At 46.0% G+C, this 22,031-nt stretch overlaps 1 protein-coding gene across 1 annotated transcript in view; it reads left to right on the top strand.

Annotated features, from left to right (window-relative positions):
• Positions 1-2,350: 2,350 nt before the first annotated feature.
• LOC124616278 (aquaporin TIP2-1-like) overlaps positions 2,351-22,031 on the top strand; it is a 74,293-nt gene continuing 54,612 nt past the window's right edge. The window contains exon 1 of the mRNA XM_047144580.1: positions 2,351-2,393. Coding sequence (XP_047000536.1) covers positions 2,351-2,393 — 43 coding nt within the window. The remainder of the gene's footprint in view (positions 2,394-22,031) is intronic.

Genomic DNA, 22,031 nt, shown 5'->3' on the forward strand with positions numbered 1-22,031 from the left:
GAACTATGTTTAAATCCCTGTCGACTGTGTGTCAATAGACCGTTCTCTGCGACGTAATTCATAATGTGCGGACAGAATATATGTTCCAAAATCCAGTTGCATGTTGACGGTAATGTTATGGGAATGTAATTTATTGGACGATTCCTGTTGCCTTTCTTGAATATTGGCGTGAACTGTAACTTCCCAATCTTTGGGTACGGATCTTTCGTCGAGAGAGCGTTTGTATGTGATTGTTAAGTGTGGAGCTGCTGCGTCAGCTTGCTCAGAAAAGAACCTAATCGGTATACAGTTTGAACCGGAAGACTTGCCTTTATTAAGTGATTTAAGTTGCTTCACTACTCCGAGAATATCTACTTCTGAGTCACTCATGTTGGCAGCTGCTCTTGATTCGAATTCTGCAATATTTACTTTATTCTTCTTTTGTGGAGACGTTTCAGAAACCTGTGTTTAGTTAGTGCTTCAACAGCACTGCCATCGATTGTATTTCCATTGCTATCGCGCAGAGAAGTGATTGTGTATTGCCGATAGCATATTATAAATACATGATGTAAATAGCGTCCTGTCGGAAGTAACTGGCTAGATGTTGATTGAGTGCTTGCACTCCATCTCAGACTGGAAAATGTGGCAGCGAATCAGAACAGAAGTAATTTGTTGACATCAGCAGTATCCAGTATGTTACGTTAAATATTACTTAGTATATAATGGCTACACATCTAAAAACGGTAGCGTTACAAAAAACAAACGGGGTATATTGTAATAAGTACAACAATGTGTTTGTCGTGGAAAGAATTTGCAAATTGTTATTTGATGTTTAGACCTCTTACAAGGTGGCTTACTAACAGCCAAACTGTTTTGCTAAGAGGTGAGCGAAGTCAAAGTATGTAAAACGATTTTTAAATTTACTCTCTTACATGATGAAGTTCAAAACAGGTTTTAAAAACATTCACTTGCTTAAAACTTGTATAAGAGAGAGGTAGAGAAAAAGTCAACGTGGCTTATGTATCTCCTATAGAAGAGAATTTACTGTTTACCTTGACTTTAGCACACATCATTAAACTAATAGATTTAGATTAAACATCGTGTAATTTAAACATCGTTTGAAACAAATCATCTTCTCTTATAAGTAATAAGTTGTTGTTCATTATCTGTCTCACTTTTAGTCGCAATGCTGCTTCTTTAACAAGTTCCTGTCACAATCTCTTCACATTTATTAATAGTTAATGCACTTTATTTTTGTTTTGTATTATCACGTAATAGGGGAGAGAGTGTGGCAGATATGATACGCGAGTTGGGATGGAAGTCATTAAAGCAAAGACTTTTTTCGTCGCGGCGAGATCTATTTACGAAATTTCAGTCACCAACTTTCTCTTCCGAATGCGAAAATATTTTGTTGAGCCCAACCTACATAGGTAGGAATGATCATCAAAATAAAATAAGAGAAATCAGAGCTCGAACAGAAAGGTTTATGTGTCCGTTTTTCCCACGCGCTGTTCGGGAGTGGAATGGTAGAGAGATAGTATGATTGTGGTTCGATGAACCCTCTGCCAAGCACTTACATGTGAATTGCAGAGTAATCATGTTGATGTAGATGTAGATGTGGATCACATTTTCTCCGCATCTACGTTATTGTCTCGTGTCGTGTAGATTACTGCTCCTTGCCGGGTATGTCTTAACACCACTGCCCTGACTCCCATTGACTCTGACTGACCAAAGTTGAAAGACTGCATACGATCTCGATTGAAAAAGCCCCACATTGTTAAAGCTGCAACGCCTCGTAATCAAGTAAGTCAACCTAGTAGATAAGGTGTGCTACAATCAACCAGTTGGTGCCAGAGCAACTGAAATGTTTCCAAATGGTTCAAATGGCTCTGAGCACTATGGGACTTAACTTCTGAGGTCATCAGTCCCCTAGAACTTAGAACTACTTAAACCTAACTAACCAAGGACATCACACACATCCATGACCGAGGCAGGATTCGAACCTGGGACTGTAGCGGTCGCGCGGTTCATACTGTAGCTCCTAGAACCGCTCGGCCACCCCGGCCGGCCAAATGTTTCCAAAAGCAATCTCATCGGCTCTGACCGACTCCTGTCAGAGGAAATAAGTCTTACGGTAGGAGCTACACTGTTTGACGAGTGGTACACAATTAGATTGGAAACAGTTCATAAGTTTTTTGCATGCAAATCGCTGTCATCAGCAACAGTGTTTTCATTATTTTGACAGCTGTTTAAAACGGCAGATCATGTACTGACTGTAAGATGACAGTGTTCAGTTAATTATTTTGCAGGTCGCACGCTGGGACGATTTTAGGCGAGTCTTACCAGCCTGCTTGCACTACGTTGGCCAAAGATGCTTGAAACAGACAGATCGCTTGCTAGAGGGTTTGTAGCAGGTAAGTAAAATTAAATGCACGTTCTTGTTTTAAGGGAACGTATTTCTGTTTTTTTTTTTTTTTTTAGTTTCCTTTTCGATGCAATGTCATTTAGTTACCGAAAGAAGTGGCGCACTGGTTAAGACCCTGGATTTACACTGAGCTAGACAAAAGTCATGGGATAGCGATCTGTACAGGGCTATTACAAATGATTGAAGCGATTTCATAAATTCACTGTAGCTCCATTCATTGACATATGGTCACGACATACTACAGATACATAGTTTTGTTCGGCTGAAGCCGCACTTCAGGTTTCTGCCGCCAGAGCGCTCGAGAGCGCAGTGAGAAAAAATGGCGACAGGAGCCGAGAAAGCGTATGTCGTGCTTGAAATGCACTCACATCAGTCAGTCATAACAGTGCAACGACACTTCAGGACGAAGTTCAACAAAGATCCACCAACTGCTAACTCCATTCGGCGATGGTATGCGCAGTTTAAAGCTTGTGGATGCCTCTGTAAGGGAAAATCAACGGGCAATGGGTCGGCCTGCAGTGAGAGAAGAAACGGTTGAACGCGTGCGGGCAAGTTTCACGCGTAGCCCGCGGAAGTCGACGAATAAAGCAAGCAGGGAGCTAAACGTACCACAGCCGACGGTTTGGAAAATCTTACGGAAAAGGCTAAAGCAGAAGCCTTACCGTTTACAATTGCTACAAGCCCTGACACACGATGACAAAGTCAAACGCTTTGAATTTTCGGCGCGGTTGCAACAGCTCATTGAAGAGGATGCGTTCGGTGCGAAACTTGTTTTCAGTGATGAAGCAACATTTTTTCTTAATGATGAAGTGAACAGACACAATGTGCGAATCTGAGCTGTAGAGAATCCTCACCCATTGATGCAGCAAATTCGCAATTCACCAAAAGTTAACGTGTTTTGTGCAGTCTCACAGTTTAAAGTTTACGGCCCCTTTTTCTTCAGCGAAAAAAACGTTACAGGACACGTGTATCTGGACATGCTGGAAAATTAGCTCATGCCACAACTGGAGACCGACAGCGCTGACTTCATCTTTCAACAGGATGGTGCTGCACCGCACTTCCATCATGATGTTCGGCATTTCTTAAACAGGAGATTGGAAAACCGATGGATCGGTTGTGGTGGAGATCATGATCAGCAATTCGTGTCATGGCCTCCACGCTCTCCCGACTTAACCCCATGCGATTTCTTTCTGTGGGGTTATGTGAAAGATTCAGTGTTTAAACCTCCTCTACCAAGAAACGTGCCAGAGCTGCGAGCTTGCATCAACGATGCTTTCGATCTCATTGATGGGGACATGTTACGCCGAGTGTGGGAGGAACTTGATTATCGGCTTGATATCTGCCGAATCACTAAAGGGGCACATATCGAACATTTGTGAATGCCTAAAATAACTTTTTGAGTTTTTGTATGTGTGTGCAAAGCGTTGTGAAAATATCTCAAATAATAAAGTAATTGTAGAGCTGTGAAATCGCTTCAATCATTTGTAATAACCCTGTACATATACAGATCGCGGTAGCATAGCGTACACAAGGTGTAAAAGAGCAGTGCGTTGGTGGACCTGTCATTTATACTCAGGTGATTCATGTGAAAAGCATTTCGACGTGATTATGGCTGCACGACGCGAATTAGCAACCTTGAAAGCGGAGTGGTAGATGGAGCTAGACGCATGGGACAGTCCATTTTGAAAATCGTTAGGGAATTCAAAATTCTGAAACCCACGGTAACAACAGTGTGCCCAGAATACTAAATTTCAGGTATTACCTTTCACCACGGACAACACACTGGCTGATGGCCTTAATTTAAGGACAGAGAGCAGTGGTGTTTGCTAGAGTTGTGTGCACAACGTGCTACAAGCGCTCGCTTGAAAACAACGTAATAATTGAAATTGGAAGATAGCATACAGCAATAACGGCTTTAGCACGAAAACCGGGTGATGTCTTTTCTTAAAAAGTTATTGTGAGTGCAAATTCACATGCCAAGCAACGTTTTGAAAATGCTGCAATGAAATAGCTACCATAGCTCCATTCTTGAGCATTTCCATATTAATGTCCACTGCCTGATAAAAAAGAAACTGAAGCACCCACAATCGGAGGTCGGAACGAAATGAAACTTCGTGGGTTGAGTGTTTATGAGATGTTATTTCGGTGATTACAAAACGGAGTTATATTTACAAAGAACTTAGCAGTATGAGCCCACTTACCATTATGACATTGTGTCCTCTCTGGCCTGGATGCACTCGTTGATTCAGTTGGGAAGGGTGTCATAAATCCATTGTATCCTGAGGCAATTTGGCTTACACCTGTTGTAAATGGTCCTTGATATCGTGGATACTGCCACTGGAACGGAGTTGACGTTCAAGTTCTTTTCAGTCCGAGCTCGTCTCACACATACTCTATCGGCAAGACATCTGGGGATCCAGTTGGCTACGGTGGTATCTCAACATATGCAGACAGTTCACAGAGACTCGTGCGGGCGAGCGTTATCCTGCTGAAAAATGGCAGCACGATAATGTTGCATGAGAAGTAACACAAGAGAACACAGCAGGTTTGTGACGAGCTGTTGTGCTGTTAGAAAACCCTCAGTCACTACCAGCTGTGACCTCTAGTTGTACCTGATGGCTCCCCACACCATGACCTCAGGGCTAAAACTGCTGCCCCTCTCTCTAAGTCATCTCCATACTCGCCGATGATGATCATCTGAGGTACTGCAGGACCGCGTCTCTTTGTTGAACACAGTGCGACGACAATCATCAACAATGTATCCTTCCCGGTGGCGGCACCACTCCTAACGTAGCTGTTTGTGTTGTGCTGTTGACGGCAACCTGTGAATGAGACGGCACAGTAATTCTCTAGCACTGCTGCTGCTAGTCTCCAACGAACGGTGTGGGATGACGGAATGTTGCAGGCAGCACATTCTTTTTCTCAGATAGCAGGTGTAGATGTGAAGGCGCTAACGATCCTCCCTTTTGGCAATCAGATGTGGTCGACCAGAGCCGTACCGCCTGCCCTCATGTCCCCATAGAGTTCAATAACAGGTTACCATCACATCCAAATGCTCAACAAATCTGGATAGTGTACGATTCGACCAGTCGGCCAAATGGAGACCCACAATAAGCCCCCTTTCAACTCTGTCAGGTGCAGATAAGGCTGTCCAACACGAGTGCACGGCATCTCTGTGTCCTTCACAGCGAACATCTCTCGCTGTTCACACCCCTCATACAGGATGAACATTAATAAAACCGACAAATTGTAGGGACGGATGGAGGAAAAAAGGCCCTATGGACACGTGTCTGTAAATGCATCATTCCCATCGTAGACAGATCTGACGAATGGCAGTTCCTCTGGCAATGCGCAGTGTGTTCTTTCTGTGTTGAAGGGATACCATTGGTTGTCATGCAGGATACACATTATCGTACTTTGGCTTACACCATGTTGGCGGGCCACTTTCCTGGAGCTTGTACTAGGGTTCGTCTCAATATCCTGTAGAACCCGGTCCTTCACATCTGGCGTACATCCAGTCCATCACCTCCGTGTACATTCGTCTCTCAGTAACGACCGACGATCATACAACTCCCGAAAGGGATTGAAATTTTGTGTGATGTGTTTGGTTTATGTGAGGGCACTTGTTTTGGTATAGCTGTGCTGCCTCTCGACCGTTCCCATCTGCCTGACCATTCACAAATGCCAACTCAGCTTGTTCTCGACATGAGTACCGGACCATTCTTCTACTTAGATTATGCTGCTTCAGTCACACAGCTTCCAACACACACAAGGTACATACGACACGTAGTCAGAGGAACTGTTATTCATCAGCGCCACCTACTGTGGTAGCGATGCATTTGTGGACACACATTCATAGGGCCTTTTTTCGTCCATTTCCAGTCAGGAATACGTCCCTGCATTTTGTTGTCCCTGTATACCCTACCAGGTTCTGGTAACAGCAATAAGCAGGACCCATATTAAGTGCACATTGATGGCTGCTCTTACTTGTCACAGAGAACTGCAGCTTCTAATCATTTACTGTTCCGCCGTCGTCAAGGTAGCCCCTGCGGGCCAGCAACACATCTAACACCACACAGGACCAAGGTTGTCTATGCCCAAGGCGTAAGCAATGGTAAACATCGGCTGTTTTGGAAACAGACATTCTGCGTACTACTTCCTGCAGAGGGAGTTCGAGATGGCTTTCAGGAAGTATTACTACACCAACATCAGACTGGCTGGCCAATACTATTTAAAGGTTAGAACCAGCACTGGACGTCTCCAAACCTACGCCCTTCCTATCAACTACATCCGTCTGATGACCTTCTTCCTCTCCCACTGCCCCTCCTATGTTACCATCCATAATGCCAATTCCCACACCTTCTACCCCTCTGCAGGTGTGCCCCAGGGCTCTGTCCTCTTCCCTCTCCTCTACCTCCTGTACACTGCAGATATGCCCCAACCCCCCCCCCCCCCCTCCAGTACACCTCTTGCAATATGCTGATGTCACCGCATTCCTCGCCCTCGCTCCTACCCTCCAACGGTCCCAACGCCTTCTCCAGAATCACCTTGACCTTTTTGCTGCATGGTGTAACCAGTGGCTCCTGAAACTCAATCCTTCCAAGACCCAGCCAATCATCGTAGGTGGTACCACTCGCTCCTTCCGGCTCCTGGATTTCTCCCTTACTGTCTGCGCCCGTCCTGTCCACCTCACCCCCATCCCTCACCTACCTTGGCCTCACCATTGACTGTCACCTCACCTGGATCCCTCATCTCCGCTCCATCCAATCCAAAGCCCACAACTGCCTCTGACTCCTCAAACTCCTCTCTGGCCGGACATGGGGGTTGCACCCCTCTACCATCCTCCACACCTACAAATCCTTAATCCATCCCATCCTCTGTTATGCCAGTCCTCCCTGGATGTCTGCCCCCCCTCCAGATCCTAGAGTGTCATGCACTCCGCCTCGCCTTCCGTATACGCCTCCCGTCCCTCACACAGATCCTCTATGATCTCATTCCTTTCCCCCATCTGCTCCTACTCCTCGAACATATCCACATCCTCTACACCTCCCGCCGCCTTGAACTCCCTCACCCCCTGGTTGCTCCTCTCCTCTCCCATCCCCACCCCCTGCCAAGTCTTCACTGTTGTGTCCCCCCTACCCTCCATCTCTACACCCTACATTTCCTTTCCCAAGGTGGCTTCCATCAACTCCCCCTCCCAGATGATGCCCTCTCTCCCTCCATTTATCCCTCCTATCAACTCTGATCCTCACTCCCCCTCCTTTCCTCTGTCCTTTTCCCAGGCTCCATCTCCCCCCTTTCCATCCTCTTTCTTCTCCACCTCCCCTCTCTTTGCCCCCTTCTCTCCCCCGAGTCCTTTTACATTTCCCTCCTCTGCCTCCTCTCATTCCCTCTCGCGTCAGCCCTTCTCCCCCTTTATTAATCCTCTCCCTCCTTGGTTCCCCCCCTTTTTCGTTTTTTTCCTTCCTCCCTCCTTGTTCTTCCCCCTCCTCCAGGTCCCCCCCCCCCCTTTTGGGCCTTTGACTCGGGAGTGTCATCTTTGTGCCGCCACTTTCGTGCAGTGTTCTATAGTGAGTGTTCTACAGTGAGTGTTTTACAGTGAGTGTTCCGTGTTGTGTTTTTTGGGAAGTGTTGCGAACGGCCATCATACTGTCGCTGGGTGTGCCTTTTATCTCTTGCGAACAGAAACCAGACTGTCGCCGTGTATTTTTTTTTTTTTTTAATTGTGTGTGTACTATGTTCCTTGTCTGATTCCTGTGTCTTTTATTAACGTTGCCAACCCCTTTTGCTTTCTGTTTTAACTTTCCGCATTTTTCCGCCATTTTACACTTGACGTCACTGTTTTATCGCCTGTTTTTCTTGTTTCTTTTCTTCTTCCGTTTTTTAAAATAAAAGTCTGTAGGCTGTAGAGCAGCGTACTAAGCTGCTGCCAGCCCGCCCCCTTCGGGGGGGGGGGGGGGGAATTGAAAATCAATAAAGGAAAAAAAAAACCGGACGTCAGTTCACGTCGAATACCGACCTCAAGGACGTCTCCACGGCAGACTACGTCTTCGCCATCAGAATAAGACTTGGAATTAAGTGTATGTGTGTTACCACGGACTCTTGCGGGAAACTTAGAAGTTATCTTTTGTTGCCTCTAGTAGGAAATTCTTACTGGCCTTGTGATTGTGACTTTTCGGTGTTATTCAGTCATTTCCATGTGTACTCACGTAAATAAAAGTTGTGTTGTAAAAACTTTTAATTTATCGGTTACAACATTTACATTACTGCCGATGATGTGTACATGTACGAAGTTACACTGTGATCCAACCATGTCTTTTTGATGCTTCACTTTTTTGTTAGGCAGTTTATTCTCATGAAACTGTGAGGTATGTTATAGCAAAGCCACTTTCAGTGCACATCTGTGAAATTATGAAGTCTCTTTCAGTTTTTAGTACGTCAAGATTTGAGTATTAATCAGCTCTGCGTGTTAGTTTCAGTACTAATCAGAAAATATGGGTCTTCTCTTCCCTCACAACTATCATTGACACACACACCAGCACAGTTACTGTGTACTGCTTGACTCATCTCCATCGTATCGATAAATTGTCGGGGAAAGGGAGCAAAGAGGAGGCCGACAGGAAAGGAAGCGGATGGAGGTAAAAGTATTAACAACTTTGGAGAGGAGAAAGAACAAGAATGTAATTTATTATTCTTTAATAGATCTCTTCTGAGGAACTGTGTGAATCCGAGAACTAAGCAGCAGAAAGGTCATTCGAAAGAACGATAGTGCTATCAATGAAATGATCTCTGGTGGCTTCCTTCAGCAAGTTATTTTCTTGGAAATATTCTCCACACACCTTTAATTCGGAATGTTCATCAATTCGTGCACATTATATATGACTCACTTTTCTTGCTCCGTGTATCGTGTAACTGAATCATCTAAATTAGATTAGAGTACATTAAAACGTAACCAAGAATAGTAGTAGCAAGCAATGAAATTTTAAATTTTCTGTAAAATAATGGTAATTCACTGATGGTGGCACAAATCTCTTGAAATGTATTGGGAAGAACATAAGAAGCAGTTTATGGTTTGGTAAAACAGACAGAACTCAAAATTATAGTTTGAGTATCTAGAGATCAGATGTCAGAGGTCTGAAATGAATAATTAAGGTGGTGTGAGAGATGGAATGAGCGATGTGCTTGAGTAGTAAGGCTTTATATGGAAGTCCGTTCAAGCGCAGATACCCGCAGATATGTTTGTTGATATCTGATTTTGCAGATAAAAGCCTGCACCGATGCGGATGTCCAGGCTATATCTATGGATATTAGCAGTAGTACATTGAGATGATAAAAGTCATGGGATAACGATATGCACGTATACAGATGGCGGAAGTATCATGTACACAAGGTTGCCCGCATCTCGTGGTCGTGCGGTAGCGTTCTCGCTTCCCACGCCCGGGTTCCCGGGTTCGATTCCCGGCGGGGTCAGGGATTTTCTCTGCCTCGTGATGGCTGGGTGTTGTGTGCTGTCCTTAGGTTAGTTAGGTTTAATTAGTTCTAAGTTCTAGGGGACTGATGACCATAGATGTTAAGTCCCATAGTTCTCAGAGCCATTTGAACCATTTTGAACACAAGGTATAAAAAAAGTAGTGCATAGACGGAGCTCTCATTTATACTCAGTTGATTCTGCTGAAAATGTTTCCAACATGATCATGGCCGCACGAGAATTAACAGACGTTGAATGCAGAATAGTAGTTGGAGCTAAACGCATGGGACATTTCATTTCGATAATCGTTAGGGAATTCAATATTCCGAGAGCCACAGTTCAAGAGTGTATCGAGAACACCAAATTTCAGGCATTACCTCTCACAACGGACAACGCAATGGGCGACGGTCTTCACTTAACAAGCGAGAGCAGCGGCGTTTGTGTAGAGTTGTCAGAGCTTACAGAAAGCACCATTGCGTGAAATAACCGCAGAAATCATTGTGAGAGGCACGGTGAACGTATCGTTCTGGAAAGTGCGACGAAATGTGGTGTTAAGGGTCTATGGTAGCAGACGACCGACACGAATGCCTTTGCTAACAGCACGACATCGCCTGCAGCGCCTCTCCTGGGCTCATGACCATATCGATTGGACGCAAGACTAGTGGAAAACCGTGGCCTGGTCAGATGAGTACCGATTTCAGTCGGTAAGGGCTAATGGTAGGGTTCGAGCGTGCCGCAGACCCTACGAAGACACGCACCCAAGTTGTCAACAAGGCACTGTCCAAGTTCATTGTGGTTCCATAATGGTATGTGTTGGGTTTACGTGAAATGGACTGGGCTCTCTGATCCAGCTAAACCGATCATTGACTGGGAACGGTTATGTTCGGTTACTCGGATAATTTTTGCAGCCATTCATGGACTTCATGTTCCCAAACAACGATGTCACGTTACTGGCCCACAGTTGTTCACGATTGGTTTGAAGAACGTTCTAGATAATTCGAGTGAATTTGACCACCCAGATCACCCATCATGAATCCCGTCAAACATTTATGGTACTTAATCGAGAGGTCAGTTCGTGCCCAACATCCTGCATTGGCAACACCTTCGCAATTATGGACGGCTAGAGAGGCAGCGTGGCTCATTATTTCTGCATGGGACTTCCAACGACTTGTTGACCCCATGCCACGTCGAGTTGCAGAAGTACACAGGGCAAAAGGAGGTCCGACACGATATTAAGAGGTATCTGGCTGACCATACCACCTCAGTGTAATTACTCTGTGGCTCAGTTTCGTCCATTTGTGCATTACAAGTGATTGATAATGATATTGGTTTGAAAGAGGAGTAGCCTTGAGCTGTAAATGCTAACGGTGGCGATATGGTGCCCTCCTGACGTCTTTAAGTTTCCGAGGTTGAGGAAACATTCCGCAGAAAGTTTCACAAAATGCGATTGAGCAGTTACGACAGAGAGTTATAACAAACGGAATGTATTAAGAATATGGCAAACTATGTTGTATTAAAATGTGGCCATGATCGCTCTCAACGTTCTTAGTGTATGGAATGTACATTACGACTCTCAACTTCAGCAGACAAAAATTTCAGACTTTCGCCTGCCATCAGAACTTCATCGTACCGAATGCATTGAGATCATGCACATGCAGATAAGAGACTTTCGGAGGCAGTACTGATACGGAAAGGACTTGTTATTCGCGTAGATGTCTAGTATATATGTTCACGTATAACGGCGTCAGTTACACAGGTGAACCAAAACATTATGACAACCTGCTTAATAGCTTGTTTGTCCGTGTTTGGAACGAAATATATCACTGATTCTGCGTATCAGGGATCTAACAGTTTGTTGGTAGGTCTGTGAATGTATGTGGGCAACGGCCTTGCCGCAGTGGATACACCGGTTCCCGTGAGATCACTGAAGTTAAGCTCTGTTGGGCGTGGCCGGCACTTGGATGGGTGACCATCCAGCCACCATGCGCTGTTGCCATTTTTCGGGGTTCACTCAGCCTCGTGATGCCAATTGAGGAGCTAACGACCGAATAGTAGCGGCTTTGGTCAAGAATACCATCATAACGACCAGGAGAGCGGTGTGCTGACCACTCGCCCCTCCTATCCGCATCCTCCTCGAATGATGACACGGCGGTCGGATGGTCCCGGTAGGCCACTTGTGGCCTGAGGACGGAGTGGGGTGCTGTGAATGTATGTGGCATTAGATGTCTATGCACAGGTCACCTAATTCGCGTAAATAACGGGCCGCTGATTTGGGTACACGGTGATGGCGCCCCATAGCGACCCAGATGGATACCATAGGATTTATATCAGGCAAATTTGGTGACAGAGACATCAACATGAATTCACTATAATGCTCTTCAAACTACTGTGGCACGATTCTTGTTTCCGAGACACGAATAATTTTACTGCTAAAAAGTGACATCGGCGTCGGGGAAGACATCAAGCATGGAGGGATGCAGGTGGTTCACAGTTGTCAGCGTATCTTCGATTACTACCACAGGTTCCATGCAAGTGCAGGAGAACGTCTCCCACAGCATAATACTGCTCCCACCAGCCTGCGTCCGTGGTGCACTGCACGTTTCGAGCCACCGTCCACCTCAATAACGGCGTTTGTGGAGACGACCTGAAACTTAGTGTAGCAAAAATGTGAACACCCGAAGAGCCGACACGTTTCCATTGATCGACAGTCGAATCCCGACAGTCCTGTACCCATTGCAGTCCTAACTGAGTATGTCGTTGGGTCAACATTTGAACACATAGGGGTGGTCTGCTGTGGACCTCCATGTTCAACAATGCACGATGAATGGTGTGCTCCAAAACACTTGTGCATACTCCAGCATTATGCTCTTTTAGTAGAGACACCACAGATCACCATTTATCATGCTTTGCAGAGCATACAAGCCTCCGAACCCCACGTTTTGTGAAGAGTCGTGGATGCCCAAATATTTAGCGCGTAATGATAGTTTCACGGTCCATCCACCTCTTTCCGTAGATGCTCACAACAGTAGCGCGTGAGCATTCGAACAGTTTCGCCGTTTTCGAGATTCTTAATTTACAGGATCTGTGTAATAATAATCTTCTTTAATCAAAGTCGCTTATCTCAACGAATCTCCCCATTCCCAGCCCATATCTTCGCTAGGGTGATCCCTCTTCCACTTCTGCTCTATTTACATAATTTTGTTACAGCGTCACGTGCCTGCAGAGTCACCAGGCGGCATCCAATGTCGCGGTCACCAGTGATCATACTGTTTTGGCTGATCAGTGTATCTCTGATATCATAATACTTCACTCGATCTTATAATAATAGTAGTAGCAGTAGTAGGGCTACGTATGTTCCAGCACAGCAGTGCCATGTCTGACTACAGCACTTATCTCTGACGCCACAGGTGACTTAAGTGGGCATGAGCCGTCGCTGTGCTACTCGAGTGAGGCACTTTTTGGTACACTGCTGACGTTTTGTAAGAACCAACTGCCTGCCATGTCGATGTAGGCGAAGCTGGTTTGAAAATAAATACACTGTCATCTGTCATGCGTCCACAGTGAATCATCATGATGGAAGACTTTTCCTTATGTAAACTTGTAGGCATTTATTTAATGTTGGTTGAGCAAGATGTGCCCAGAAAGTGAAACGAATGCAATGAGAAAATACACACATAAAAAAAAAAGTTTTGTGTCACCCTGGTTCCCTGAACTCCTGAAGACAGCCGGCCGAAATGGCCGAGCGGTTCTAGGCGCTACAGTCTGGAGCCGCGCGACCGCTGCGGTCGCAGGTTCGAATCCTGCCTCGGGCATGGATGTGTGTGATGTCCTTAGGTTAGTTAGGTTTAAGTAGTTCTAAGTTTTAGGGGACTGATGACCTCAGATGTTAAGTCCCATAGTGCTCACAGCCATCCTGAAGACAGACGTTGACTGTGGATACTGTATCACAGACACAGTCCCTTCGACTGTTCAGAGATGTCACTAAACCCGCCCAAAGGTGTAAACAACCATGCATGGACATGGAGGAGATACAGAGAGACAGGAACTGTCGATGGCATACCTCGCTCAGGCCCCCCAAGGGCTACTACTGCAGTGGGTAACCGCTACCTACGGATTATGGCTCGGAGTAACACTGACAGCAACGCCACCATGTTGAATAATGCTTTTCGTGCAACCACAGGGCGTCGTGTTACGACTCAAATTGTGCGCAATAGGCTGCATGAGGCGCAACTTCACTCCCAACGCCCATGACGTGGTCCATCTTTGCAACCACCACACCATGCAGCGCGGTACAGATGGGCCCAACAAGATGCCGAACGGACTGCTCAGGATTGGCATCACGTCCTCTTCACCGATGAGTGTCTCATATGCCTATACCAGACAATCGTCAGAGACGTGTTTGGAGGCAACCCAGTTAGGCTGAACGCCTTAGACACACTGCCAGCGAGTGCAGCAAGGTGGAGGTTCCCTGCTGTTTTGGGGTGGCATTATGTGGGGCCGACGTACGCCGTTGGTGGTCATGGAAGGCGCCGTACTGGCTGTACGATACGTGAGCACCATCCTCCGACCGATAGTGCATACCATATCGGCAGCATACTGGCGAGGCATTCGTCTTCATGGACGACAATTCGCGCGCCCATCGTGCACATCCTGTGAATGACTTCCTTCAGGATAACAACAATGCTCGACGACAGTGGCCAGCATGCTCTCCAGACATGGATCCTATTGAACATCCCTGTGATAGACTGAAAAGGGCTGTTTATGGACGACGTGACCCACCAACCACTCTGAGGAATCTATGCCGAACTGCCATTGGGGAGTGGGACAATCGGGACCAACAGTGCCTTGATGAACTTGTGGATAGTATGCCATGACGAATACAGGCCTGCATCAATGCAAGTGGACATGCTACTGGGTATTAGAGGCACTGGTGGATACAGCGATCTGGACCACCATGGACCACCATGTTGGTACAACATGCAGTGTGTGGTTTTAATGAGCAATAAAAAGGGCGGAAATGATGTTTATGTCGATCTCCATTCCAATTTTCTGTAAAGGTTCCCGAACTCTCGGAACCAGGGCGATTCAAAACTTTTTTTGATGTGTGCATTTGCAACAGTCGTCATCTTCACTGGAAGAAATTTATCACAAAGGACAGAAGCTTATAAGAAATTGAGTCATTCAGGCCACGAAGAGAGGGAAAAGTATCTCGAAAAAGAATTGTTCAGTCAGCAGAAATTAAGGAGCAGCTGTTGGATATTCCCTGTGTAGTATACACATCGAAGAATGCAGTTTGGAGATAACTGGTGGAGCAGCAATGACACTTCAATCTTTTTTTGTTGTCTATAGAGCCAAACTATTTCGAACCCAGAGTTCTGCTGAAATGCATGCAATAATACCGACTGTCGTAGTTTTGAAAGGTTTTTGTCAAGTTAAGTTTGCAAGATGTAACTGTTTTATGTCAAAAAGCATTAAATATTAATTTACAATCCTTAGTTCCCTATCTTAGGTTATTATTGTATTTATTGTATGTTAGGCGGGGGCCTGGAAACGACGGAGTGGTCCACAGCCTGACGACGACTACCGCAGTCCACTTCACCCCTCCGCCGCCCCACACCAAACCACTCTTTTAGGGTTATTGTCCGGCTCGGCCCCCGGTGGATCTCCCAGGGAACGTCTCACAACAGACGAGTGTAACCCCTATGTTTGCTTGATAGAGTAATGGTGGTGTACGCGTACGTGGAGAACTTATTTGCGCAGCAATCGCCGACATATTGTAGTTGAGGCAGAATAAGGAGAACCAGCCCACATTCGCCGAGGCAGATGGAAAACCGCCTAAAAACCATCCAAAGACTGGCCGGCTCACCAGACCTCGACACAAGTCCGCCGGGGACCAGGCACTCCTTCCCAGGCCAGAAAGCCGTGCGTTTGACCGAATGGCTAACCGGACGGGCTAGGTTAGTACACTCTAACATCTGTAGGGCTCTGATGCTACTGGATCGGGATATGCTGTGTGTGATGCACGGTTGCCTGTTATTCAGGGCGGTTTAAGGCCCCAGCGACAGCTTGTGTCTGTTGGGGCGCCAAGCTGGGAGGGGCGCCAGAGACACCATTTCCTGTATAGGATGCAACACAGTTAGTAGCAGCAGCTGGGGACGCCATACTGAGAGAGGTACCCGAAAGTTCAAGACTTGCACGCAGTTTGTACTACAGTTAGGAGCGAAAACAGGCTTGGGTGAAAGTGGTCGTGAGAAGGGGAGGTGGCGCCAAATGATAATTTGCTTGTGTGGAAAAGCGTTTCAGAACCAGCTCTGCAAGTATCCAGATTGTTGAAAACATGACTCTTGATTGAATTTTGTCGGCATACATAAAGATTCCGATCGCAAAAAATGGATAACATTTTACATAATGATTATGTGTCAATAAATGACGATCATACCAAAACATTCAAACGAGAAGCTACCAGTTACTTATGGTGTCGCATAATTTTGATAACTGTAGCTACTTTAACAAGCGTTTTGATTTTGTATAAAATCTGTACAGAGACTTCTAACCATGTTCATTGCCAAAGAAACAACACTCAGCTACAAAATTCTTAGTACGGACTTCGCGGTGAGAGCTTTGTGTTACTGAAGATTTGATTTTCACAGAATGTGTTCAATAAAGTGCCGTTATCAAAGAAGACGGGAAGAGCTTTTTTAATCTGCAGAATGATGAAAAGTGGATGCCGTTTTTGCGCTGTCGTGCAAAGTCTGAGAATTTGTTTCAAGCTGTCTGTTATGTGCTTCCTGTACCTCACTCTAGTGCCATCAGGGAAAGACTTTTGAGCCTCCTGAGGAACAGATGATTAGATGAGAGAAGCCGTTTGCTGGAGGACTCTTTAGAAGCTAAATTAATACTGAAAATGATTATGTTCTTGTCCTTATTTTGTCGATGGGAAAGAAGAGAAAGTTCTGGTAATGAGCTTGAAGAGGAAAAGATATACCAATTAGGTGAAAGAAGTGTTTTGCTTCAATTCAAACTTTTATTTACATTATATTTTCGTAACAGTTGATGGACTGAAAACAAGAATTCACTTATAGCAGGCTATATGTTTGAATTTTGGTCTTGGATTTGTTAACCTTAGTTCAGAGACTTCGGAGAAAATACCGACTTTGTTCAGTTCAGTAGCGCTATATATTTTTTTTCTTTTCTTAGCGAAAGGGCTTTCACCATTCTGTCTTGCCTATTTCTTGTTGTTTGCCGGTTCTGCTGTACTTGTGGGCTCAAGAACAGTGTCGGGTTTGCTACTGGCTAGAAGTATGGTTAACCTATATAGAACTGAAAGTTCTTTCCCTAACCATTAGGCTATCTGAGTACGCTTCCAGGCTGTAACGTATCCCTCAGCTCCTTTTAAAGTATGTAATGTAATGTAGCCTTTCACAGCTGATGTTTGAGTTATTGGTGATAATGTTTTATGGGCAGTGAATTATGCTTTGGACCACGACCTGATGCCCATGAAACATTTACTGGTAAAATTCGCTCGAACTTCCAGCCGCGTCAATTGGTTTAAAATCCACGAGCTTGCGGTCGAGTACTCTTCGGGCGTTGTCAAGTGTGACTGTCTTCTGATTGCTGCTACCGTCCTAATCTACACTACTGGCCATTACAATTGCTACACCACGAATATGACGTGCTACAGACGTGAAATTTAACCGACGGGAAGAAGATGCTGTGATATGCAAATGATTAGCTTTTCAGAGCATTCACACAAGGTTGGCGCCGGTGGCGATATCTACAACGTGAGGACATGAGGAAAGTTTCCAATCGATTTCTCATACACAAACAGCAGTTGACCGGCATTGCCTGGTGAAACGTTGTTGTGATGCCTCGTGTAAGGAGGAGAAATGCGTACCATCACGTTTCCGACTTTGGTAAAGGTCGGATAGTAGACTAACGCGATTGCGGTTTATCGTATTGCGACATTGCCGCTCGCGTTGGTCGAGATCCAATGACTGTTAGCAGAATATGGAATCGGTGGATTCAGGAGGGTAATACGGAACGCTGTACTGGATCCCAACGGCCTCGTATCACTAGCAGTCGAGATGACAGGCATATTATCCGCATGGCTGTAACGGATCGTGCAGCCACGTTTCGATCCCTGAGTCAACGGATGGGGACGTTTGCAAGACAACAACCATCTGCACGAACAGTTCGACGACGTTTGCAGCAGCATGGACTATCAGCTCGGAGACCATGGCTGCGGCTACCCTTGACGCTGCATCACAGACAGGAGCGCCTGCGATGGTGTACTCAACGACGAACCTGGGTGCACGAATGGCAAAACGTCATTTTTTCGGATGAGTCTAGGTTCTGTTTACAGCATCATGATGATCGCATACGTGTTTGGCGACATCGCGGTGAACGCACATTGGAAGCGTGTATTCGTCAACGCCATACTGGCGTATCACCCGGCGTGATGGTATGGGGTGCCATTGGTTACGTCTCGGTCACCTCTTGTTCACATTGACGGCCTTTGAACAGTGGACGTTACATTTAAGATGTGTTACGACCCGCGGCTCTACCCTTCATTCGATCCCTGCGAAACCCTACGTTTCAGCAGGGTAATGCACGGCCGCATGTTGCAGGTCCTGTGCGGGCCTTTCTGGATACAGAAAATGTTCGACTGCTGCCCTGGCCAGCACATTCTCCAGATCTCTCACCAACTGAAAACGTCTGGTGAATGGTGGCCGAGCAACTGGCTCGTCACAGTACGCCAGTCACTACTCTTGATGAACTGTGGTATCGTGTTGAAGCTGCATGGGCAGCTGTACCTGTACACGTTATACAAGCTGTGTTTGACTCAATGCCCAGGCGTATCAAGGCCAGAGGTGGTTGTTTTGGGTACTGTTTCCTCAGGATCTATGCACCCAATTTGCGTGAAAATGTACTCACATGTCAGTTCTAGTATAATTTATTTGTCCATTGAATACCCGTTTATCATCTGCATTTCTTCTTGGTGTAGCAATTTTAATGGCCAGTAGTATAGCTGCGCTGCCTCCTGTGACCTCGCTGGTGCTCTCTGTAGTGCCGTATTAGGTAATGTTCTCCTTGTGCGCTCGCTTCAGCGTTCCAATCGTCGGGTCCCAAGCCGTGCTTAGATGTAGCCCGCCGTCTTTATTGAGGGCATTGTCACAAATTTTTATTTCGATCGCTTCTTTAATTACGATATCCCAGAAACTATTAGTCTGTGTAATAACAGATGCCTCGTTGAATGCAATACGATGTCCGTTTTATAGAGCATACTCTGCTACTGCTGATTTCTCAAGGTACCGAAGGCGAAGACTTCTCACGTGTTCTGCGCAGCGCTGTTCAATAGTACGCACAGTCTGTCCGACATAAAACTCTCCACAACCACACGGTATTTTATATACTCCTGACTCCATACGGAGCCAGAGACAGATGGTGCCTTGCTGTTCCTTGACGTCCTCGTCCGCCGTAAAGCAAATCGGTGTCTCAGCCACAGCGTCTACTGGAAGACCACAGGTCCCTACTGTGTGGCCGGCCGCGGTGGCCGAGCGGTTCTAGGCGCTTCAGTCCGGAACCGCGCGACTGCTACAGTCGCAGGTGCGAATCCTGCCCCGGGCAGGAAAAAAATGAATTATACCGCATGTATTTCAGTGGTTACAACTGAAACAGAGACATTATCAAACGAAACTATGTCTTACACATTCCATCTTCCTAACTTACGTTACTAGAGATGACCTGAAAGAGAACATTCTCACTCACAGAAGCCATAGAGTACAGTGGACCCTCCATGTTATCAGACTGGGGTCCACACGGTAGCACTGTCCTGTACCAACTTACACAATAGCTACAGACCAGTAAGCACTAATGTCTCTTTGGTCCAGCATATCTCTACTTAAACTCTACACTATAGTTGAATAAACTGCCACTACTGTCCAAAGAACACATGCACGTGAACCAATGCATTTGAAGCATCACACACAGACAATCACGCTCTCTCTGTAGCAGCTGAGAGCAGGAGCGGTAAATGGAGTACATAAATAATAGACATATGTGGTGTACATTAATAAAACCTACAAACTGCAGGGACAGATTCCTGATGGGAAATGGAGGAAAAAAGGTCCTATGAACATATGTCCGGAAATGCATCATTGCCACAGTAGATGCATTGACTAATGAAAGTTCCTCTGACCACGTTTCGTGTCTGTAGCCCACAGGTAACTATTATGCAGATTGGTGATGCCAGTTCTGGAAAAGGTTGCTTTGTCGATAAAGAGGATTTATGTCAGAAGTCCCATAACTGTGGTGGTCTGTTGCAAAAACCATCACAAAATCCATCCTGTTGAGGGAAATGCACTGCTGATAATCCTTGCACTCATTGCAGGGATAGTAGCGGTTATCATGCAGGATACACAAAATCGTACTTTGGCTTACACCATGATGGCAAGCCACTTGCCTGGAGCCTGTGCTAAGGTTCATCTCAATATCCTGTAGAACCCGGTCCTCCAAATCTGGTGTACGCATAGTGCACCGACTTCCTGCATGTTCGTCTGTCTGAAAGGACCCGTGATCACACAGACGCCCAAAAATGGCTTGAAATGTTGTGTTATGTGGTTGATGTCTATGAGGGTACTTGTTTTGGTTAACCGTGCTGCCTCTCGACCGTTTCCATCGGCTTGGCTGCATACAAACACCATCTAGGCTTGTCCCCGACATGAATACCGGACCATTCTTCTGTTTATGGAACACTGCGTCCTCTGCATCATACACAGAACACACGGCACGTGATCAGAGGAACTGTCATTCGTCAGCGTCATCTGCTGTGGTAACGATGCATTTCCGGACACAAGTTCATGAGACCTTTTTCCTTCACTTCCAGAGAGTAATCCGTCCCTACAGTGAGTCGGTTTCATTACTGTTCACTCTGTATAGGAGCATGAAACATAAAATATAAACTGAAAAATTACAAGATCTGAATACTGAAATGGCTGTCAAATGAAGCACTGTACTGTTCTTCTTTCTCCCCAGTTCAACGGACAGATGCACCGACAGTTACAGATGCTAAAAAATATCGAAAAACCGAAGACAGCTCAACAGAACTAATGAAACGGCTCACACGGAGATGTCTCATTCCTCCAGTTTCTTTTTCACCAGATTTCTGATTTCGTAGTTTCTGTTGCGTCTGTTCCACTACACGAACGCAGTCTGCAAGCTGGAGACCACAACGACAAAAACAGTGATAGGTGCGTTTACACTCACGCTCATAAATTAAGGATAATGCTGATACAGGGTGAAACAACGCTCTGGTGGGCGGTTTGCGAGTTTAAATCACCTCGGGTTATTACCGTGCAGTGCATTTGACTTGCGGTCGTCGCACAGTGGTGCTGGCAGCAGTCCACATGCGCAGAGGTGTGTTGGTGCATATCAGAGTACAGTGCAGCGAGTAAGTGTGCAGACGTGCTAATAGTGACTGTAGGTTGAAAATGGCTCAAAGAACACATACTAATGACGTTATGAGGGGTAGAATACTATGGCAACTGAAGGCTGGTCAAACACAGCAGGTCGTAGCACGGGTCCTCTGTGTGCCACAAAGTGTGGTCTCAAGAATATGGCAACGATTCCAGCAGACAGGAAACGTGTCCAGGCGCTACAGTATGGGACGTCCACAGTGTACAAAACCACAAGAAGACTGATATCTCACCATCAGTGCCTGCAGATGGCCATGAAGTACTGCAGGTAGCCTTGCTCGGGACCTTATCGCAGCCTCTGGAACAGTTGTCCCCAGACACACAGTCTACAGACGACTGAACAGACATGGTTTATTCGCCCGGATACCTGCAAGGTGCATTCCACTGAACCTTGGTCACAGGAGAGCCCGTAAAACCTGGTGTAAAGAACACAGTACATGGTCATTGGAACAGTGGTCCCAGGTTATGTTCACGGACGAGTCCAGGTATAGTCTGAACAGTGATTCTCGCCGGGTTTTCATCTGGTGTGAATCAGGAACCCGATACCAACCCCTTAATGTCCTTAAAAGGGGCCTATATGGAGGTCGTGGTTTGCTGGTGTGGGATGGGATTATGATTGGTGCACGTTCTCCCCTGCATGTCTTTGACAGAGGAACTGTAACAGGTCAGGTGTATTGGGACGTCA

This window comes from Schistocerca americana, chromosome 5 (genome assembly GCF_021461395.2).
Source record: "Schistocerca americana isolate TAMUIC-IGC-003095 chromosome 5, iqSchAmer2.1, whole genome shotgun sequence".
Classification (NCBI taxonomy): Eukaryota; Metazoa; Arthropoda; class Insecta; order Orthoptera; family Acrididae; genus Schistocerca; species Schistocerca americana.